The sequence below is a fragment of the Mus caroli genome, unplaced genomic scaffold (genome assembly GCF_978045245.1).
Source record: "Mus caroli unplaced genomic scaffold, Mus_caroli_1 scaffold_20, whole genome shotgun sequence".
NCBI lineage: Eukaryota > Metazoa > Chordata > Mammalia > Rodentia > Muridae > Mus > Mus caroli.
In genome coordinates this window covers 39,676,850-39,701,363 of record NW_028227275.1, presented here as the reverse complement: position 1 = coordinate 39,701,363, position 24,514 = coordinate 39,676,850, and the positions used below count along the sequence as shown (strand labels likewise).

Sequence of the window (24,514 nt, the reverse complement as noted above, 5' to 3'; positions counted from 1 at the left end):
TTTCTCCCATCATGCTCTGGTTTGCCATAGGCCTACAAGCCACCAGACCAAGTGATCTTAGACTAAAGCTGTCTGAAACCAAACCTTCCTTTCTTATAACTTGCTCACCTCAGGTATTCTGTCACTGTGACAGGCAGCTGACCAATGCACCTTAGACTAACTCAGAGCTTAGTGAACTCAGAATGGAGCTCACATAACCCTGACTAAACTTGGGTTCCCTGCCACAACTAGACAAAGGGTATGGGAACCAAAAGTAAATACATACACTATTCCTGAAGCTCTAAACAAGGTCGGCAAACATAAAGTTTATAGCACATTTTAATAGTGAATAATCAAACCTACTAAAATCAGGTAATTATTCCTGACTACAAAACTGTACTTCAAAACCTCTAAATATAGTGTCCTACAAGCCGTCACTAGAAAGCAAAACCAGAAGCTTCTATGAATGTGACATTTCCAGACTGCACGTGCAAGCGATAAATACGCAGGATTTATCTTCCGAATTGGGTTTCCTTCATGTAACATAATGTACTCCAGATTCATCAGTGCTGTCTCAAATAGCAATATCTTTTTTACAAATGAAAAATATCCCATTATTATGCACACATGTGTGTGTATTATATCTTTAAGACATATTTAAATTGTATACGGCCCCACGTATGTATCTGTGTATATTCTTCTGTGTGTGTGTGTACATACAAACATATATGTATATAAAATTAGTTTTCTTTATCTATTCATCCATAAGCTCCTATATTGCTTCCACATTTGGGCTGTGGCAAATAAAGATGCAGTAAGCATAGGTGCACATATGTCTCCAAGATACTGATTTTGTTTTCTTTTATAGATCATGTGAAATTTTGACCAAAGGGCATGAGTTCTCAGTCATAAAATGAACACGTTGGCCAGGCTTTTTGGCAGTCCTGCCCTTATACATGTGGCTGGAACACGTGACCACCACCTGACACTGCATGTGTGTGACATGTCATTACTCTGTACACCCCAAAACTCATGGTCTTTCTCAGATGTTTTCAGTTTTAAAAAGTGTGACCTGTCTGAGCTGAGCCATTCGGTACACTGTGTCAAAAATCAACGGTTCTAGGAAAATACCTCTTATGTATAGGCAAAGCCATAGGTACACAGATTAATCTACCAGAGAACTTGACAAATCCTACAGCTAACAGAGCTGCACTCCAAGTGAAAACTGAACAAATTTACTTACATTCTTTTGCAGCATTTCTGACACAAATCTGAAATGAAGCAACAAATGCAAGTTTAGAAACGTTAATTATTTTCAGATAAATGTTTCAAACAGCATGGGTGCTCACCACCACTAACTAGAGATTAACAAGGAATCATTATTTAGTTTTTCTTTGATAGCAAAAGAGGGAGAGGAAAGTCACAAGGAATATTGTCCCAGGACATCCTGTGGGTCTTTCTGAGCATCCGCACAGGTCCCAGGCTGTGCTATTAGTTCTGTGTGATAGAGTTGCAGTGAGCCATGTTCCATGGATGAGAGAGCATGGACTCTTAGGCACACCCAGGCACTTAGAAGTCTCGGACACTGTCCTTCTAATCCCCTCTTATGTGGAAGCTGCTTATGCACACAGTATCACCTTCAGTCTCCAAGGACACAGTCTGGCAGGTAGGGTAGATAATAGAGGAAAGTGAAGGACTATGACAGAGGTGTCTGTAAAGTGTATGGGGGAAGAGACAAGTGATGAACCTAGGACTTCTGCCTGCTCGACCAGTGACAACTGTCCTATGAAATAGTTATTTCTGCTCTGGCCAGAAAAGACTCTTAGTTATTGGTTGCTTCCTTCTGGTATGCATTCAGACTAAAACATGAATTGAGAGCCTGGGAATGTAGCTCTGTGATAAATACTTCCCAGGTGTGAACAAAGCCCTTGGTTCCATCTTTATCCTCAGGGAAAACAAATTATGGTTTAAGGTGCAGTGACCAGAGCAGTGGACTGCACAGGAGCTAAGCATACGACCAGTACTGAAAGCAGAGATGCTGCCCTCATCCAATGATCATGTATTAGTCTCTCAACTCGGCACTCTAGAGAGAACACGCTTGGAGTGAGAGAAACCCAGGAAATAGGAGCAAAACTGAAATTTAAACTTATACCCGCAAAGTACGAACCTAAAGAAACTTCTGTGCATCTCTTGATGTGGAATACAAGACAGTGACCTTCCTTCTTCAAGATACCATGGAAAAGGTATCAAAGATCATGAGAGAAAAGTACTTAAATGGTCAATAATTTCCCCATTGTTATATGAAATTGGACATAATGGAAACACATGAAATAATATAACCCACACCCAAACGCAATTGAGGAGGCTATAGATATGATCTTAGTATTTCATATGCACCTATAGAAATGTCACAAGCACGCCTTTAATCCCAGCACTCGGGAGGCAGAGGCAGGCGGATTTCTGAGTTCGAGGCCAGCCTGGTCTACAAAGTGAGTGCCAGGACAGCCAGGGCTACACAGAGAAACCCTGTCTCGAAAAACCAAAAAAAAAAAAAGTGATTACTTCCTACAACTACGTTTAAAAGTAATTTAATGAGCAGGGCACTATACTTAAAAATTCTGGTCTTCTGGAGAAACCCTGGCCTAATACAGGAATTAAAAAACAAAAAGGTAATTAATTTTTTTTTCCAGCCCCGCTCACTCCAGTCCTGCTTGCTCTGGCTCTGCTCACTCCGACCATATTTATTTCATATATGTGGGTACACTGTCAGGGTCTTCAGACACAGCAGAATAGGGCACCAGATGCCCATTACAGATGGTTGTGAGCCACCATGTGGTTGCTGGGAATTGAACTCAAGACCTCTGGAAGAACAGTCCATGCTCTCAACTGCTGAGCCATCTCTCCAGTCCCTAAAGGGTAATTTAAAAAAATAAAAATAAAAGATCCTTCCTTTATGGAGCTGAGGAGATGGTGTAGTGGGTAGGAGCACTTGCTAGGCAAGTATGAAGACCTGAATTTGAATCCCCAGCACCAATGTAAAAAACAAAGACAAAAACAAAACCGAGCTGAACAAGCTGGGCATGCCTCAAACCCGAGTGCTGGCAGTCAGAGACAGGAGGATGCTCAGAACTAAAAACTTTCAGTTCAGTGGGAGACCCTGTCTCAAGGGAATAAGACAGAGAGTGTCAGAGCAGAACACCCAGCATCCTCCCCTGGCCTCCACGGGTGTGTGTACTAGTACACGCAATTTTACACGACACATGCACAAACATAAACAAATGTACATTTTTCAAAAGAAGCACACCAATTTTATAAAACAGCCTAAATCTGCCCAGTGCCCTTGGCATACTGGAAGAGGGACATAATTGGCTCTTCCTCTGAAATGCTACACTTTAAGGAGACTCTAGAATATGCCATTACATCTCAAGATTCTTGGACTTCAAAAGAAATTGCTTCAGTTGCGTGGGGGGCAAAAGCAGGAGGCTGGGTGTGAGAGGAGATGAGAGAAACACCGTAGTCCATGAGAGAGTCACAGTGTGGGAATCTGGAAAGCGCTCCACTCTGTTCTTACAATGTCCTTCTCAAGAGCCACTTTTTTTGTGATTTTTTCAAAGCAACCCTTCCAAACTATGCACTTAAAATTCTAATCTTTCCCACTCGACCCTTAAAATCATTTTTGGTGAAGTATAATTTACATACCATCAAGTTCACCCAATTTTATGTGCTCTATTCAATAATTTTAGCAAATTTACTGGATTGTGGAGTTATCATAATAATGCAGTCTTTGAATTCATCTTCAGAGCGAGATCCCCTGGGTGCATAAGCAGGAGATAGACAGTTCTTTCCTGGCAACAGCAAACCTCTCCCACTTTATGACTCATGCACGGACTTGCATTTTCTCTGTATTTAATATAAATGGAAGTTTATAAAGTGTGCTCTTTTGTGTGACGCTTTTCTTAGCATAATAATTTTAAAGTCCATCATGTTGTAACCACTTTGCTTTTCTCATAGCTGATCAATTTTATTGTACACCATATTTCCTGCATCCACACACCACTTGGTAGACATGTCAGATGTGTGACAAGGCCTTGGTCACATGGCCCTCTGCCTCTTTCTTGAAACTCCCAGGATTAACTGAAGAATGGCTGCAAATCTAACATCTGGAAGTTGCAGGAACCAGATCCATCAGCCAGCCTTGTCCTGGTTCCTCCCAGAAAAGGAAACCTTGTATTTTTTTCATTTTGTTTTCTTAGTTTTATTTCATGGGTGTGTTTGTCTACATATGTGAGTGTGCATATGCATGCAGTGCCTGTGGATTGCAGAGGAGGACATAAGATTCCCTGGAACTGGAGTTACCAACATGTGAGAAGCCATGAGTCCTGAAAACCAGGGCTAAGGCAGGTACTGCTGAGCCATCTCTCTGGGCCCATCCTGCAATTTTTTTTTTAACTCGATGAGCCAAGTGTCCACCTGGATTAAAATATCAGCTAGACTGTACTTTAGGGTTCCCCACTGTAGTGCAATGTGGGGTATGTATAAATGACTCTCCACTCCTCCTGAGCAGCTCTGCTGAGCCTTGCAAACTAACCCATTTGGGGTCCTAGGTTTGTACTCTCCCTGTTGTCTGTCTGTGAATCATAGATAGCCCTGCTGTGCTGAATTTGTGGTATAGCATGGATTATCCCTACCCTCTTGCAAACAGATTGATTGGGGACTTATCCTAGAACTGACACTGGTGTATTTAGGGCACCTCCTTTGTATGTTGCATCTGGGAGAGGTGGCTTGACAACCAGACACATTAGAGTCTTCGTGTGGACCTGCTGTGTTATCTCTGTCCACACCATAGTTTGACATTGTTACTGTGCTCAGATCTCAACTGGGTCATAATGGTATCTACTTTCCCATCTTGATTTCAGACTCTATAAGAATAGCAGATAACTCATCTAAAATATAGATGAACTCCACCCCTCTCCCAGGCACACTACCTCTCTGTCTCCTTGACTGACTCCTCGGTGGTCTCCTTGTACTCTGGAACAGTATCATTCAAATCCATGCATACTTTGCCCACAAATGCTCGCTGCCCAAATTTATCTGTGAAGCAAACAGAGAAAGAATCAAAAAATGTGCTCCTTTAAAAAAAAATCAAATTAAAATCATTCTAAAACGTGAGAATGTTAAGAATTATCCCTCTGTCTTCCCACGGTGACAATAACAAAGCCACTAAATTCAAAGAGTAGTCAACAGTCTTCCACCCAGACCCCATCATATTCCCAGCCTGCCAGCAAATAATTGGGTATTTTACACTTCTTACTTTCCTTTTCCTTTTGGTTAAACAGTTTGTCCATGTTTCTACCAATGTTACAACTATCATGACATTCATCTTCCCTCATGGTACAAAGGGTAATAACTTCAGATCCTAGAAAATGTATTAATATTCCTTGATGTACCATCTCTCCTTCTTTCCCCTCATTTGTTTGTCTATCTGCTCCTCTCCTGCCATCACTGGATCCAGGTGCCCTCCATGCATCTGCTGTTCCTTTTCTAGTTAAACACAGCATATAAAATGTTAAGAACATGGGTCCTGGGTAAATGACTTGGCTTTGATTCCTTGCCCCTGTGATTATCTAAGATGGTAGCAACACTTGCGATTCTGTTCTAGGTACGAGACATTGTACAAAATACTCAGCCCTCAATGGCTGTCTGGCATCTACTGCTGGCTCTCATAGCACAGACAGATTAACTAAGGCACAAAGAGTTCCACATGTCCACATAGCTGGGAAGCAGAACTGAGCCTAGGTCGATGACTCCACACATATCCAAATCATGCTTATCTGAAATCTAGACTGCAGTGTCCCAGAGTCCTCTGCGCTGTGCAGGATGATAAGAAAGACACAAAGAAAGATGCATAAGGCACATGGTTCCCAGATGCTCCGTCACAGTTCTCCCTAACCACAGTGGCATAGATACTGTTATCGTTTACCAAATGCCTAACGGTGCTGGCAATGAAGGATCTTCATCAGATGGGCTGGAGGAACTCGTATTTCAGTCTGGCTACATAGGTGGGGTTGTTTTACAATGTCTCCGTTGTTAGCTCTGCCCCACAGTTACCTGGCAACACAGCTAGGCATGCCTGACTCACTCTAAAAGGGGCTGCTAGTCCCCTCCTCTCTCTCTCTCTCTTGTCTTCTTCTTCTTCTTCTTCTTCTTCTTCTTCTTCTTCTTCTTCTTCTTCTTCTTCTTCTTCTTCTTCTTCTTCTTCTTCTTCTTTTCTCTCTCTCTCTCTCTCTCTCTCTCTCTCTCTCTCTCTCTCTCTCTCTCTCTCTCTCCCCTCTATTCCCCTCTCAACTTCCCTCCCCATGCCCTGAATATACTCTATTCTATACTATGCCTCCATGTGGCTGGTCTCTCAGGGGAAGGGATGCCTCAGCATGGGCCCATGGAGGCATCCCCTTCCCCCACACCTCACCATACATCCATAAAACATATTTCCCTCTTTCTTTATCTTCTTATAAACACATCATCCTTGCTGTCACGTGTCTTTCAAAAGGCTGTCTGCTACTCTCTCCCTGAGGCTTATTTTAATATCTAGTCATCATCAGATGAATCCCTTAACATCATTCTCATTATATCACTCACTGCCCTGAAACCTTCTTTTGAGTCTCTGGTGTATAGTCAAGGCCCTCTGTGCTCTGAACCTCCTCACACTCCTCATGGTGCAGTGCATCTGCCACTTTCTTTGAACCATGCTATTTCCTGTCTCCATCATCAATATCCCTGCTCTAGGTCCCCTGTCCACCTCCTTTCCTCACTTCAGTCTCTCCAGGTTTTGTCTTCCACTCAGTTAAAGGCCGCTTCCATGGAGTCTTCCCAGATGGGCTGCCTTTGCCTCTTCTGAGAACTTTCATGATCATTTTCAGTGTCAGCAACTGGCCTTTGGTATGAACTATCTTGGAACACAACAGTGAGGCAAATACATCATCAGTCAACAGTACTTACCAAGTACCTGCTGTATGCCAGGCATTGACTTGGGTATGTGTGGAATCATCAGCCTAAATCTAGGCTCAGTTCTGCTTCCCAGCTATGTGGACATCTTGGTGCTTTAGTTAATCTATCTGTGCTATGAGGGTAGCCATAGATGTCAGACAGCCATTTAGACTATTTTGTACAATACTCAGGTATATCTAGCAGGTGTTACTACAAGTATTAATCAATGTGTTTAAGTGTCCTTTCTGTTCTTTTAGGACAAAGATTTTCTTCTAGTTCACTGCAGTGCTAGCATCAAGCACAATGCCCAGAATCTAGCTAACTGTCAAGACCTATCCATTGATTACAATATAACAAACTGTTGCCACAGCTACACTGATAACGGTGCTCTAAAGAGCCCCAAATCAATATGCCAAATTCCGATCTATAAATGTTATCCTGGAACCAGAACCTATATAGAAATAATTAAAACATTTAAACAATAAACATCGATTTAGGGCTCTAGGATATTCAGAGTCACTCACAAAGTGCAAATGCTCAAATTCTAGATCCAAAGGCGCAGCTTCCCACTGAGTATAAACTCTCGCCAGGCATGCTGTGGTAGTCTTTGCTTGACGTGCCCCTAAATCCTGCTTTTAGCTGCTCACCTGTAATTTCCGCAAGGATCAGGGATGAGTCAGTGTGAATTGTTCCAAAGTAGCAAGCCGTGGTGGTGCCGTTCTTTAGTGTTCTCCTCTAAAAATAAACCACAAAAAAAAAAAAAAAATCCTGATTCGCATGTGCTCAGAAAAGTCACATGGCACACATGGATGAAAATAGAAGTCTGGTTTTTAATTTTAAGATGTGTTTATTTAAAGGTATGCCATCTTGATGTGGAAGAGACTAAGTAAATGGCAAAAGTATTTATACTCTAAAAGTGTGAGCTTAAGGAGAAGTTGGTGCTTCAGATTTCCTAGATTCACATGGTTGGGTGTTCCAGAGGTCATAAAATGAGATGCCAGTTAACTCCTTGTTCTTTGGGATTGTGTAAGGCTATTTGGATTTTTATTAATCTATGAGTATGCAAGTGGGATCTTTGTTTCTGTATATGACAACATAAAATTATTCAGCTAGGTTTCTGCTTCAACCTGGCAGAACAATTATCATTATGTCTTCTATCCTTAGTGAATTTTCACTTGCACCACAATAAGTGAGGGCAACATAGATTAACTCCCAAGAAAACACACAAGAAGAGACAACAGCAGAGGAAAACACAGAGAAGATGCTGGACGCCTGGGAAGAGGGTGGGCATTTGGGGAGCTAGCAGGACACTAGCTGGAGTCTGCACAGTCATGTTCCCTCTGTGGAAGCTTCCCAACCATTCCTAACCTGTTCTGTGTATGGAGTCATTCTCCTTAGAAACTGCTAATGTGGAAAGGGCACAAAATCCCCGGTAACAAGATGAAGAAAGGGTTTAAGTGGAGATCTAGCTGATGGCCAGGGTCCTGAGAACACTGAGTATGTCACTCCCACCACCCCTGAAGAGGCTGAAGAATCCCTTCCTGAAGAAAACGAGTCACTGGAAGGTATGTTCACCCAGTGACACTGAATTCAGTGTTTGCTCCCTCCAGAGTTCATCCTGTAAAGAGGTTTATCAGTCACTGCTGATGTGGGTAAGAGGAAAGTCCTCCAGCCTTGGTTCTCATGAAGAAAAGCTTCAATTGGATGAGAATCTGCAGTTTCAAAATGGACTTCCTTGAGCTAAAAACACTAGAAAACTCAGACATCTATGCTAAGCACAGTCACGTGACAAGACAGGGAGAACCCAAGGAGGGCAGGGCTGGGCGTGGGGAGTGCCAACTCTCTTAAGTGGAGGTCAATTCCACCTGAATCTTTGTTAGCATGTGTAGGCCTGCTCATAACCAGAATCACAGGACATGTCTGGCAAATAAATACTTGTCAGGAACAGACCAGCTTAGAACTCACTGAATTTAAATACCTACATAAAGAAATATGTTATGTATGTTGCCTGAAGGACACTGATGCTCCATCTCAAGTATAAAGAACTGATATAATGCAATTTCCCTTTATTTTTCCTCTCTTCTTCCTCCTCTTCCTCCTCCTCCTACCCATAATCATCTTTACAAATGTATTTTGACACCATATCCACCCACATTCAGTTAGCAATGTTAGAATTTTTTTTAACTTCAGTGTAAGGAATACATATGCTTTTATCCCCTCAAAAATCACACACACAGTGGATTTTATTTCTGAATTCCCTGTCTACATCGTGTGCTAGAAGCATATAGCTAAATCTGTAACAGGTTCTACCAAGACTGCGCATTGACTTTGGGGTTTTATTTCTCCATTCCCCTCTTTTTCCCTCTGCTGTGATTTGATGACTCATTTTCTTTTGTTTCATACTATGCAATTTTAAGCCATTTCAAACCCTTTTTAGAACAATGGGAGGTATAAATACATTTTGAGGATAAAGATTTGGCGTGGTTAACACAATTCATTAGCACCGTGTGCTAGCCAATTCATAACAAGCTTTTAGCCTGAAAAGTTTTTCTAGTGTCACATGGATGCAGGCTAAAATATAAGTCCCACAATTATAATTAAGTAAGACAAAGGAATGAATGTAAGCACTTGCTTCTATTCTTTAAGACTGGAATGATACTAGCAGGAAGGCTAAGGCTTGTTCCTTGTAAAGGTGCATAGCCAGTACCATAGAACTACCAGGATGGCCAATCAGAATCCAGGAACGTAGTTCATAGTGTTCCCTGCAAAAAAACGAGGCCAGATGAAAGCATTTGTATTCTGCCTTCTTTACTGTTGATGGTTTTCCAGTGTCTGCGTGTGCTCTCATTCTGGAGCTAATTTTTATGAAGGAGGAGAAGGTAGGGGCATTTCAACATGCAGTGGGCACACACTGCAGTCACTGCCCAGGGGCTGAATTGGCTCCACTGTTCCCACTAATGCTGTTGGCCCTCACATCACATCCCCACCTGTTCTGCGATGTGGGACCATCCTGTCTTCCCTCCTCGAAAACCTCCTGAAACAATGTGCTATCTTCCTAAATGTAATTTGAACTTTATTTTTTCTTGAACATTAAACAGATAGATAGATAGATAGATAGATAGATAGATAGATAGATAGATAGATAGATAGATAGATAGATAGATAGAGTTCTTACCATATGCTAGGCACTATTTTAAGGACCCCACAAATATTAACCTGGTATATTATTATAACAATTCCATGAAATAGGTAGTATCATTAACTCTGAGTTTTGTAGATGGACACAGTGAGTCACATAGCCCTTTAAAGGTCACACAGATATTCCACATGGTCCTCACAACAGGATTATGGCTGCAGTGAGAGAAAGTGCCCAGAAGACAAGAGTTAAGGAATGCTGTAGAATCCACCAGGCTGAGACCTAAAACTCAAATTCTCTCCTTGTCACTGTGAGGGTAGGGTAATCAGTGGATTATGAAAAGAACTAAAACTGCTACAGTCCTTGCCAACCTTAATGTCCTCAGTTTGATACCTGAAGTCTGGTCTTAGAAATGAATGTTTGCATAGATGAACAGGCATTACACAGAACAGGCACACAGAATACTCACAACAACTCTAGTGTAGACTTCTTCAGCCACATCAGTGCTCTGGAACCTTTGTTCTGTGGGAAATGTATACTTGTTCAGCCACTCCAAAAGCGGCAGGTCAACGTTGCTTCCAGCAAAGGCATACTGAGGGGCATGGATGTGGGTATCAACAAGGCCTGGCATGAAGAACTCACTGAGAAGTGAGAAGAAAAGGAAAACATTGAACAGTTTCCTTAGACAAGGGTTTCGCTTATCTTACAATTGTACAACTCAAAGTTTTCTTATTTTTAAGTAAAATGTTTTGCTAAAAGAGAGAGAGCGCCTAAGTTTCTATATGTACAGTTCCAATCAGAGACAGTGAAGGAAAGGAAAACAGAAGTGCACAGAAGCCAAGCCACTGTAGCAGAAGAAAAGAGAGGGGGCATGGGGACATCTATGACTCTGTTTTCACAACTTGACAGAGAACAGAGGTGGGGTGGGGTCTTCAAGCCTCATGATTTGGACTGAGGGACAGACTCACATGTAACAGAAGGGGACTAAGGATAAGAAACAGTGATTTAAGGCTCAGTAGCTCTCTTCATCTTAGAAGACTGTAAGAAATCCTGTCCTCCATGTATTTAAAGGCGGAACTCTCAACAGAAGCACCAGGAACATGCATGCCTGGGCTGGTTTGAGATTCTTGATCTTTGCCAGGAAAGTGTAGAAATGAGCTGTTGGTCTGAAGGTGAGGTACTGAGGAGGGTATGATGCTATGACTGCCATCCCAGCTTCTTTGCTGCTTCTCTTCTTTTTGAGACAGGATTGTGTTGTATAGCCCCTGTTGGCATTGGACTCATATTTCTCCTCCTTCTACCTTCTGAGTGCTCAGATGACAGGCATACACCATTATGCACACCTTCATACTTCTGATCAGCTGAGCCCCACCCCCAACCCCCGCCCACCGAGCCACATTTCTTTCTATTCTTATGGATATTTTGGATAGATATTTTTAAGTTGTCAGAAGCACTCTCCACAGAAGGGAGACAGGCCAATGCTAGTAGACATAGATGAGCTAATTCAGTTCCCTTGGGTAGTCATTGTATCATCTCATCCGAACATATATCTATTAATACATGCTATATATACTCCATTACTGTCACTAGAGCAACTGAAGAATCACCCAACGAACCTGAACTCAACACTCGACACCACAAGAAAAAACATCCCTTAGCCAGCAAATAAAATGTATCCATACATCTAGAAGTAAGATACAGCCATGAGCAGCTTTAAAATGTTCTATTTTAAGAAGAGAACTAGAAGTGGCATGCAGCTGCAGTTATTACGGCTAACGCTGAATGTGTGCATATCCTGGAACTGGGCACAGCATCCTCTGAGCATCGTGCTACTTGTGGTAGGCATCTTGCTAACAGTTACATACATACAGTCTAGATGAGGCTCTCTGAGTGAGGACTCACCATTAACCAGCAGTGAGACATGTGTCATGTGATCCAGTCTCTGAATCTCAATCTCTCTCTCTCTCTCTCTCTCTCTCTCTCTCCTTTTTTTTTTTAACTGTATAAAAAAATAAGCAGTGTCTTGACCACAAAATTGTGGGGAGGACTGAGTTACAGGATACAAGGGTGGTACCTAGCAACGGCAAAAAGCATCAGTAAGTGCTGCTGGTGGTGAAAAGGATGTTCTAGAGTAGGCAAATAGCATCCTCATCTGTATCGCAATAAATGTAAGCTCAGGAAGTGTCCTTGGTAGCTTATGAGCTTGGGAGGCCAGCTTTGACCTTGACTGCTACCTTATAGGTTCAGCATTCTTGTTCACTACACTCTAGGTGACAAAGAACAGTGACAACTCATGAATAAGAAGAGAGCCTACAGTGTGAAATGTGTCAGTCACTGTCCTCTCTAAGTACCTCTGTCTTTGATCCTCATACTCTCTTTACCACCACAAAGTGAAACAGCTTTGAGTTCACCTGCAGTCATGTGCTCTTCAATCATGTTTAGGAGGCTCAGTTAAGACTTGTGGGGAGTCTACAGAGAAATAAGGCCTCTTATTGTCTTCAGAGACTTTATAATAATTCAAGATATTAGGGGTGTGTGTGTGTGTGTGTGTGTGTGTGTGTGTGTGAGAGAGAGAGAGAGAGAGAGAGAGAGAGAGAGAGAGAGACCTTGTTACACAGAGGATCTGAGTGAATAATTTCAGTCTTAAGTATGTACTCAAGAGAAATAAAGCTTAAGTTTATAAAAAACAGATTGTACGAGAATGTTTGCAGCAGTTCTGTTCATATTGTAGCCTCAAGTTGGAAACAATATAAATAACTGTCACGGGAGAAATATGGCTAAACAAACTGTGGCCCAGTGGAATACTATTCAGGAAAATAAAAAGCCTTATTGCTCTTACAATAGCAATCACTTGCAAAACATAATTTTGAAGGGCCAAGAGATGGCTCAGTGGATAAAATGTTTCCCGGGCAAGCATAAGAATCAGAGTTCAAATTTCTAATACCCAGGTAAATACCAGGAGGGCAGGGTGGCTCCCTTTATCCCATCACAGGGAGGCAAGCTAGCTGAGTAGATGAGCTGAATCAATAAGCTCTGGATTTCAACAAATAAGGTGGAAAATGGTTGAAGAAGCTATCCGGTATCAAACTCGGCCTTCTCCATGTGTGCATGCATGTGCACACGCACATATTCCTATATAAATACACACAGGGTAAAAATACATGAGCTAGGAGACTCCTGAAACCTTCCACATGCAAGCTTTCTGAATAAAGGTCGCAGCAATTCCCATTTCCCATGGAAAAGCAATGATAAACACGAGAGGAAGAATGTACTATCCTATCAGTCTCTAGAAGCAAAGGAGATGAGTCAGAGAAAGTTTTGAGCATATGAGGGCAAACATACAAAGTGCAGAGAACCTGAGTACAGAGTCAGGTATGCAGGGTCTCATGATGCCAGCCTAAGTCAAGTATCAACGGATGAGGCAGTGACTGTTGCATATATCTGCGACAAACTACCCAAGGCTGGATCCTTTACTTTTTAAAAGAGGTTTATTTATCTCACACTTCTAAAATTGTACATGCACGATCTAGGCAAGGGCACACCTTTTTGCATTACACACATAGAGAACTATAAAAATAACCAGCTGCATGCAGAATAAGCCAACTGTATGGGACAGAGTCACTTTAATTCAGCCTAACTCAGCCCGCTCTCAGAAGAACCCCCTCACTTTGTGCAATCATCACGAATCATCTCCAACCAGGTCCCACTTCTCAAAAATTTCACTGCTTCTCAATATCTGTACTATACACAGGGTCCAACTTTCAGCATCTGAACCTTTGAAGGACACACTCAAACCACATCTAGTCTTTACTGTGTGATCTCTACATGTCCAAGAAGTTCCTGATGGTGTGGGATAAGCTGTCTCACAATAGTTAAAGACAGGATTCAGGGTTAAAGGGTTTCTCTTCAAGCTTTAAATGGCAAGAGATTTCTGTAGAAATGAATAAACAAAGCTAACTCTTGAGCAGTAGCGTCCATTTAAGGAAGAGAAAGAGAAGAAGGCGATGATTGGCATTGGCAGAACTATCGCCGAGAAAATAAAGGGGTCCCAGGAGATATCTGAGAGAGAGAAATAAAGGAGGTGGGGGGATAGTGACAAGAATCTGAAGGCAAGGGATCTGAAGCCTCAGAGAGACTATAGAACATCTAACGCAGTGATCTGGTGGCAGGACACTGAACATTTACTCTAAAGCTCAGGTTACTTTAGTTCTGTCCAAGGTGCTGAGGAGTAAGGGGCTCACCATGTGAGTGACAGAAAAAGAACTGGACTCAAGAGGTTCTTGAGGGTGCAATATTTGAGAGCAGAAGCTAGGCTAGGGAGGACTTACCATGGCCTGAGTGTAGCTTTTACCAGATATAAGAAGCGCTGGGATAAGACCCCACCAAAATCCACACACTCAAGGGTAAGTATGCGGTTTGCTGAGATAAAGAAGCAAGTGTGTGGAATGTTAGAGATGCATGTGGAACAAAGTCCTTAAGTGCACTACCTCATTTTACAGAGAGAAGATGCAGTTCAGGGATGGTTACAGGGTTGGAACCTGCCAATGCCTCAGCCCAGGTTAGAAGTCAATTCACCGTCTGACTTGGAGCTAGATGGTAGCTATCAAGAGCCAACTTGAGGCAGACTCAAGAGGTGGCCCACTGGCTTCCTCAGAAGAAGGTCCCCTCCCTTCGCCTTTTGGCTTTCCCTCCCCCATGATATTTAGTCAGCATAACTCCCTTAGAACATCAACTTCACACTTTAAACCTGAAGGGGTAACCTAGCCTTTTTAAAAATTGAGAAAAAGTTAACAATATATAGAATACTATATACAGTAATCAGAATACCTGCCTATCTTTTATGTTTCTTTATTTTCACTTAACTTTATTTTTGTAAGCCCAAAGACTTAACACATCTCAAACATGTGCTCTACTACTAATCTACATCCACAGTTCCATGCTCCACTCCACCCCACTTCTCATTTCCTTTTTGGGGTGTGGTCTCAATATGTAACCCAGATTAGCCTTGAATTTGAAGTTCTGCCCCAGCTTCCTAGTGCTGGGATTGCAGGCAGGTGAAGGCATCTCCTATGCATCCACTCATGTTCTATACAAATGGCAAACACTGATACAAGGTTGTACAAGGACAGTTGACTGAGGGCCTAGACCAGTGTCACACAGTCTGTTTGAACACCATCATCAGTTGCATGAACTTCTAGTTCCATTACCTAGAGTCACTTTTTAAGTTTTAAATGGATTTTCAGAGTAAAAATGATGGTGCCACTATTATTGGACTTAAAACATAGCCTTCTGAAATTAGATAAAATACGTCAGCTTGAGACAAGTATTCTCATTTGTACATATCAAATCAGCCAGGCTATGGAGATAGTAAGCCCTCCACTGGAAGCACATTTTATGTAGATAGTAAAGACCATAAAAATTCCAACTCAAGTGTACTCTGAACCCAGGTCCTCCCTAATCATACCACTGGAGTAGTTTCTCAAACTCTGCTCCTTAATACCTTCCCTGTTTTTGCCCCTCCCCTCCCCCATCTTATATAGGGCTAAAGGCTTGTGAAGATTCTAACACTGCACACGTAATATTCAACAGATGTTTGCTAAAGAAAGAAAGGAACCAGCCGGGCAGTGGTGGTGCATGCCTTTAATCCCAGCACTTGGGAGGCAGAGGCAGGCGGATTTCTGAGTTCAAGGCCAGCCTTATCTACAGAGTGAGTTCCAGGACAGTCAGGGCTATATAGAGAAACCCTGTCTCGAACCCCCCCTCAAAAAAAAAAAAAAAAAAGGAAGGAAGGAAGGAAGGAAGGAAGGAAGGAAGGAAGGAAGGAAGGAAGGAAGGAGCGAGCCATGGCAGTCTCTGGTCCTCAAAGTTTCTGTCCTTCAGATGGCTTGTTTTTCTAACTCATGTTCCCCACTAATGGACAACTGGTAAATTAGAAAGCCTCCCCTCTCTCAGTAAACATTTCTCATTGCTTGAACCTTGATACTGGCTTCCAGCAAAAGGGAAGCTGTTGGTAGAGACTTACTGGTGGCTCAGCTCTCTGATCTCACATGGCTTGAAGCACCACTCCTTGGCCAGTTTTTCTTGCTGAGATGAGTCTTCTAGAAACACTATCTTTAAGAGGAAGAAAGAAAAAAAGTCAGATATTAATAAATCAGCCATTGGTTGATACAACACACAATATTTTCAGAGTGACGCTGAGTTAATTTTAAACAATATTTGGTACAAAGCAAGATTAATTTTGGAGGGAAAAACATGACAATAGTTTGTGTTTTGTTGCCCTTAGAACTAACATTCAACTTCTCTTCTGCAAAAAGGTAGACCTGAGATTCCAAACATGTTCATCCGAAGACTCATTCTGACAAGGACAAGGGGGGTCTACCCTTCCTTCACTAAAGTGATTGTAGGAAAAACACCCAACTTGAACCTAGTAAGAAAGAGTCTGCTGTTAGGCTGTTAGGAGAAACACTGCCTCATGTTTTATAAGGCTACTGTGGAGACTAAATATGATAATTTTGATATTGAAATTAGCAAATGCTCAGTACACAGTAAATGGTCAAGTATGTCTATGCCTATTTTGCACACTGTGAAGGCTTTATCAAGGAGATTGCTTACCAAGAAAACATAGGAAGTCACATGGTTAGAATGCAGAAAATATTCTGCCTGTTCGTTGTTGTTGCTTGCTTTGTTTTGCTGTGTTGGGCTCTACCACCAAGCTAGATCCTTAAGCCCTTCCTGTTTCAGTTTTAGATGCAAAATTATGAGAAAGAAGGTGTTTCATTAAAAACTAAAATTTGAAAAACATCTAGAAAATAAAAATTGTTTACCTAGTGGAGTGAGAATTAAGGCATTACACCTCAGGGCACAATAATTTGTGTAACTGAAAAGAAAACATTCACTTCTTTGTTCATTGATACATGCCTTTTATAAAAATGTGATACTGGTTAGAAGTAAGTCCTAAATTAAAATAATTAGATGATTATAAAGATATACTTGAAACAATAAACATTTAAAAAGGAAGAATCTATACTCATAGAAGCCTATCACATAATTATTTTAAAAGCCATAAAGTTAGAATTTACCAATACCATTTCAAAATCAATCTATTATAAAGTTCATAAATAAGTAGTATAATAAAAACTTATATATAAATATTTGAAACATATTAAGAATAAAATGTTTTTAAGCTATTCTTTTTTTCAAATATTTATTTATTGTATATATGTGAGTACACTGTTACAGTCTTCAGACACACCAGAAGAGGGCATCAGATCCCATTACAAATGGTTGTGAGTCACCATGTGGTTGCTGGGAATTGAACTCAGGACCTCTGGAAAAGCAGTCAGTGCTCTTAACTGCTGAGACATCTCTCCAGCCCAGGAATAAATGTTTTTGAGCAAAATAAAAATGAAAAAATTATTCTGGAGAGATATAAGCCAAACGGGGAAACTAAGGCAGGCTCTGTTGCCCCTGTGGGAAGTTCTCAGCACACAGTGGCTTTTCTCAATAAATGGAATCTCACAGAATCAAACATATATGGTAATATATTATGTAATACATAATCTCCTATGCCTGGCACTCAGTGACACTTCTTTAGGTCTGTGGCCTTTGCTGTCAACAGAACCAGCTGACTGGCAGATGAATTGTTTATCACCCAATAGAGGATTAAAAATAACTTTAACAATTAATATATTTTTAACCAAATAATTTAAAAGTTCAAGGAATGACTCAATAATGCTACAATAAAAATGCTTCTATTCCCATTCTTCTGATTTATATAAAAATGGTTTTCATCATTTATATCTAGAAAAGTAGAAAATAAGAAAAATTATGCTGCCTCTAATTAATGCTTCCAACCAAAAATAACCACTGATCCATTATGTAATTGAAGGGAATATCTTTTTATTTGCATGTAACAAATTACCTTTCAATACATATAACAGGCATTTTAAAATGTTCTCTTGTTCCTGGGAAATTACAGTTTATGCCATGAGTGTTATAGTGATAATTGTTCAATAAGACTTCCAAGAAGAAAATGCAGTGCATTAGATTAAAACTGTGTATGGAATTAGTCCAGAAGTCGAACTCGGTAGGGGAAGGGGAACTGTATACATTTCAAACCATAAAAGAGAAGAAAATCAGATATGGGGAGAGACAGCAAAGAGGGGCAGAGGGGCAGGAGAATGCCTGGAAATGTGCAGCTGCTGTGGGTTAGGGGTTGGTTGGAATCTCTAGGAAGTCCCAGACTCCTGAGATGGAGGAAGCTCCTGGAAGTCAATGTGTGTGACCTTAGCCAAGATGCACAACAGTGGGGATATGGAAGCTAAAGAATCCACCTCCTGTACCCAGGCAGGACCCCCAGTGGAGGGATAAGGACACCAACCCACCCACAAAGCTTTTGACCCAAAATTTTTCCTGTCTAAAAGAAATGCAGGAACAAAGATGGAGCAGAGACTGAAGGTATGGCCAATCATGAACCAGCCCAACTTGAGACCACTTCCACAGGCAAGTGCCAATCTCTGACAGTCTGTTATGCTTGCAGACAGGAGCCTAGCACAACCATCCTCTGAGAGGCTCTATCCAGCAGCTGACTGAAACAGATAAAGACACCCACAGCCAGCCAAACACTGTATGGAAGTCAAGCACTCTTACAGAAGAGTTGGAGGACTGAAAGCTCTGAAAGGGAGGGGAACCACACAGGAAGACCAGCTGTCAACTAACATGGGCCTCTGGGAGCCCTCAGAAACTGAGCCACCAAGCAAAAAGCATACACGAGTTGGACCAAGGCTCCTAGAACATATGTAGCAGACATGCAGCTCAGTCTCCATGTGGGTATCGCAGGGCTCTCCCTAAAGCTATTGCCTAACTGTAGAATCCATTCCCCAACAGGATTACAGTAGGAGAAGACGCTCCTAATCCTGCAGAGACTTGATGATACACCAGAGTCAGGGGATGCCTAGGGGAGGGGCCCATCCTCTCAGAGGAATAGAAGAGGAGGGAAAGGAGGAGGGACTCTGGGGGGAGGACTAGGAGAGAGGAACACCATTTGGGATGTAAATAAATAAGTAAATAAGAGGGGAAAAAGAGAAAGTCTATATTTTGGGCTCACTATGTCACCCTGGCATGTCCAGAATTGCTATGTTGACCAGGCTGACCTTGAACTCTTAGATCAGCCTGCCTCCACCTCCCAAGTGCTAAAATTAAAGGTACATGTTATCATATCATGGTTTAATTTGAAGGAGTGAATACTTTTTAAATGCTAGAAATATTGGACTCTACATATCTCTATCCAATAAGTCATGCATACCACCAGGGTTTAAAAGTTTAAAATCTTATACTGCTTTTTAAAACTCTTTTTTTTAAGAGTGAAGAGTATCTCTCCTGGGAACTCATAGTATAGGCATTCACGGTGCTGGTTTTATAGCTACTCTCTCTACAAAACTATCTCTCACTCCATCTCACCTCAAAGTATACACCACACATAGTGAAAGACAGTTATTTCAAAGTCAGAGAGGACTAGCTAGATACAACAAAGCAGAACAATGATTAAAATAATGAAGACATATTGGCTGAATGGAAAATTATCCTTTATACAATGTTGAGGTCTGGTCTGTTGCTATGTATTGTAATGCTAAGTGCAGGTCCCCAAAACCTAGTTGCCCAAGAGATGAGACAGTTCACATGTAGACCCAAATCATATGTGACCTTGTCCCCAAGTTATTTATGATTGGTGAATAAAGATGCACACAGCCTGTAGTTGGGCAAAATTGGGATAGGTGGGGCTTGGTGCTTCTGGCTTTGGGACTGGAAGAGACCATGAGAAGGGGGAAGAGAAGAAGAAAGAAGAGAGGAGAAGCCACCATGGGGTGAGAATCTTAAAATAATGGCCATGTGGGTTGGCAAAGTTGGGTAAGGGCAGCCCAGATAAAACATGGCAAGTTATATAATGGGATTATTAGCTGGGAAATAGACATAATAGCATAGAGGATAGATATCTGCCCAGTTCTAGTGCTGATTATAGAGCTGATTAAGGCTTATGATAAATATAAAGGTTATGTGTGTTTTTACCTGTGAACTAAATGGTCAAAGACGGGGTAGAAACACAGGATTCAGATTAAATATTTTCAATAACAATGTAATGTTAAAGAATCTGTTTAAAATCTAGATTACTAGATAGCATGGATTTATAATGACACTTTTGATAATATGGTATAGTGTGTGGATATGGGTGCACATGCAGATATGTATGTGGATGTCTAGTCTCTATACACAGAGCCTATGTGGCTGGGGAGTTAAAATATGCCCAGATAGATAAGGAGTAAGAAGGGGATGTTTGGGGGAACACAGTGAAGCCCTTCTCCCACTGCATCAGAGGGAGGAACAGTGGTACAGGCAGGAAAGGTCAGAATCTGACAGTAAGAGGAAGGAATTGGTACCTGATAGATATCAAGTGGAAAAAAAAGGGATGGAAGGGGCAGGAACAGAGGTGAGGAAGTGAAAAGCAGAAAGAGGCACTGCAGCTGAAGGCATATGGTCAATGTTATCAGAACTGTGAGTTGGGAGAACTTTTATCTTGTTCTTATTTGCATTTTCGTCCATCCAATACTGTCTGTGGACCTCTTGTTAAACAGCATTATCGAAGGGGTTGGGAGCAATCAATTCGTGGTGTGTATAACACATATGGCATTATCATGACATGCTGTAATGGAAAGTGAACAACAGACAGACAGTAGGACATATGCAATGGTCTCTCGGAGGGATGCTTCTTAAGCATGGCTTCTCCTGACGTGAGGGTGAGTAACCTGAATCCCCTGAGGGCACCAAAAGATTAATACGGGGTGTGTCCAATATGTTCAGAAACTACAAACATACTAGTGGACACCCAGCTCAACACTAGGGAAACAAGTGGAAGGAATCCAGACCAAAGATAAGCACACATTGTAAGTCATGGTCAGCCTTCGGGGTTTATTTTTTAGGAAATCTCTAGAAATCTGCAGGAAAATATGGTTGATGCATTCTTCCTGGTTCAGTGGCTTCCTTACCTCTAGACTTTCAGGGTTTAGGATGCCATTTGCTTGATTGTTCATTCAAGAGCCTGGCAAGGCCCATAGGCCTTCCTCCTTACAGGCCATGGTTTCATTCTAGGCAAGCTGTCAATCACATACACGGATCACTAAAACCAAGGTTTCCTGAAACCATAGCAAGTTCCAGCCAGCAGAGGCTCTCTCAGCCAGACCCTTAGTTGTCCAGATGAGCAACTTGATTCCCTTCTGTTAAGTAAACAAGTCCAAGTGTCTCTCATGTGGAATGAGGGCTATGTAGGATGAGCACTAATGATGTCAGAAAGACTTAAGCCGAAGGCAGATAAATAATAACTATCAGATTATGACACAATTATGACACGAGTCCCTGCAAGATACAGGCTCCAAACACCAGATGGAAAATTTGGGCAAAAGGCTTGTGGCCATGACCTAGAATAAACTTCTGGATAATTGTGAAATAGCTCAGCTATGCAACAAAAGGAGGTAGCATGTGCCTGTACTCATCCCCAAATCCTACTCAAGTCACTGTGATGGGACCAGATGAAAGAAAGATATTATACTTCAGAGACTGCTAAAACACTTGGCAAAGACAAACATTGGTATATTCATGTAATTCGGGTCAAACTGATTAATGGAAGAGTAAGATATGGTTTGAAAAACGAAAGTCAGCCTATCTAGGCAGAGTGAACTGAAAATTATCACGACGGCACCAAAGAGTACCACGAAGGGCTTAGATTTTCTGATCTAATATTCTTTTTGTAAATAGGAGGGCAGACCACCAGGCTATGTGATCATCCCAGGTGCAGAACAAACAGGAGTATTTGCTGGGCTAAATCATCTGCCTAGAGACTGTTCCAGGCAGTTGATTGCTTGACTGGCAATAGAAACTAGAGGTGATTTAAAAAACAAAAAGTTCTCCAGAAGCTCAAATACTAAATATTTTAAGTTTAGGGAGACACAACCATACACTCTTCAGTAGACCGGTAAATAAACTGCAATACAAAAACATGAAGGGAATTCGTTGAAAAATAAGCCTTTAAAATCCATTATGAAACTAAATGCTAAAACCTGGATCTGAAATTTGGTTGCACAACAGGATACTCAAATAATTATCAAAGAAGTGCCTTTCTATAACACTTATTTTTACAAAGAAAATAATAGCTTCACAGTGAAGAAACATGGCAAAGACCACCCACATTGCTAACATCATCATCGCCAATAGCAGGACACACCACCACCTTCTGACATGACGCACTGGGAACGCCACATTGATTCTGACATCCTTCTCACATGTATCATCTGAAGCTCATCATGAGGAAACATGCAAACCAACCTGAGGGTCAGTGGAAGAGTTCTTATTCTTGAAAAGTATCTGGCACATAAACTATGAAGCAAGACCAAGACTTGGCCCAGGTGAAAAGCAAGTGAAGTGTGGCACACAAGTGGGACTTGGGATTTTGGAGCCAATTCTGCACCAGAGGGAGGAAGGGATATTTAAGGACATTATTGAGACCATGAGGAAGGCTCAAAGGGGATCTTGTTGTGTAGCAGAATTACACCAACATTAATTTCCTAATCTTCATGGTTATTATTATGTAAGGCTTTGTCACCAATGTTTAGAATGGGTGCAACGAAGGATTTCAATGGGAAGAATGTCTTAGTTTCTTGTCGTTGTGATGAAATACTCTGATGAAATCAACGTGAGAGAAGTCAGCTGACTTAAAGCATAAACCAAACTTACAGTTTGTCTTATTTCGTTGTGATAAAACACTGACCAAAACCAACTTGGGGAAGAAAGGGTTTATTTGGCTTATATCTGATCATTGTCTGCCACTGACAGAAGCCAAGGCAGGAGCATAAGCAGACCATTCCTAGCATTTTTAATAATACTCTGTTATGCACAGAGACAGGAGCCTAGCATAACTGACCTCTGACCGGCTCTACCCAGCAGTGGACTGAAACAGATGCAGATACACACAGTCACACATTAGATGGAGGTCAGAAACACAGAAAAGATTGGGGAAGGATGGAAGGCCCTGAAGGAGATGGTAACCTCACAGGAAGACCAAAAGAGTTAACAAACCTCCACTCCTGGGAGCTCTCAGAAGTCTAGGCCACCAACCAAAGGGATTGGAATGGGTATACATGGATTGGAACGAGTCCCCTGGCACATAAGTATCAGGTAGGCAGCTCAGGCTTCATGGCTGCCTTGTCTGGCCTTGGTAGAAGATGTGCTCAATCAAGCTGAGACTCAATGTGCCAGAGTGGGGAGAAACCTAGGGGGCTACACCCCACTCTCTTAGAGGAGGAAGGGAGGGGGCATGAGGGAAAGGACTCTGGGAGGGAGGGACTTGGAGGAGAAGCAGCATCTGGAATGTTGAATTTATTAATTAACTATTATACGAACAACCACAACTGACACTGAGATTACAGCAGAATGCTGCTTGCTGGTTTATCTACCATGCTTTGTTCAGCCTGATTTCCTATAAAACTGAGGACCACCTGCTCAGAGGTGGTACTTCCTGCATTGAGTTAGGCTGTCCCCTGTCAGTCATTAACCAAACTATCCCCCACAGACTAGCCTATGGGCTAATCTGCCGGAAACACTTTCTCAGTTGAGGTTTCCCTTTTCACAGATGACTCGATATTGTGTCAAGTGGATTAAAAAAGAAATTACTAGCACATGGACAGTCTGCCACAGTGGGAAATCATAGTAGCAGGAGCCCGAGGGAGCTGGTTACATTATATCTATGATCAGAAACAGAGAACAAAGCATACAAACAGGCTTGTTTGCACTCAATCTCTTTCTCCAGGATAACACATTTCAGCATCCCCTGACTAGGGAATAGGACCACCCACACTGAGTGGTTCTTCCCATCTCAATTAATGTAATCGACACAGTCCACCACAGACAGGCACACAGGCCAATTTAGTCTAGACAATCCTTCACTGAGATTTTCATCCCCAGAGATTCTTAATGGTATCAAGTAGAGACTTTAAACATCACAACTTTACCTCTTGTCAACTTTGCACACAAACATGTCCCTTGAAGCCATAACCTTCCACCCATTGTCCCAAAAGTCTTGTGTTTGTCTCATAACATATATGATGGTTTGTATATTCTTGGGCCAGGGAGTGGCACCATTTTGAGGTTTGGCCTTCTCGGAATAGGTGTGACCTGGTTGGAGTAGGTGTGTCACTGTGGGTGTGGGCTTAAAATCCTCACCCTAGTTGCCCTGAAGTCAGTCTTCCACTAGCAGCCTTTGGATGGAGAGGTAGAACTCTCAACTCTGTCTGCGCCATTCCTGCCTGGAGACTGCCATGCTCCCATCTTGATGATAATGGACTGAACCTCTGAACCTGTAACCCAGCCCCA

General features: G+C 41.8%; 1 protein-coding gene across 2 annotated transcripts in view; it reads right to left on the bottom strand.

The window, feature by feature from the left end:
* The window catches only part of Gda (guanine deaminase), a 92,066-nt gene that overhangs the window by 26,556 nt on the left and 40,996 nt on the right, over nucleotides 1–24,514 (bottom strand). Inside the window, exons 2-6 of one of the 2 annotated variants that reach the window (XM_021151664.3) lie at nucleotides 16,122–16,210; nucleotides 10,569–10,740; nucleotides 7,611–7,698; nucleotides 4,965–5,070; nucleotides 1,223–1,250 (exon numbers count right to left, since the gene is read on the bottom strand). In XM_021151664.3, the coding sequence (XP_021007323.1) occupies nucleotides 1,223–1,250; nucleotides 4,965–5,070; nucleotides 7,611–7,698; nucleotides 10,569–10,740; nucleotides 16,122–16,210 (483 nt within the window). The remainder of the gene's footprint in view (nucleotides 1–1,222; nucleotides 1,251–4,964; nucleotides 5,071–7,610; nucleotides 7,699–10,568; nucleotides 10,741–16,121; nucleotides 16,211–24,514) is intronic. The other variant, XM_029472743.2, reaches the window with a different exon arrangement.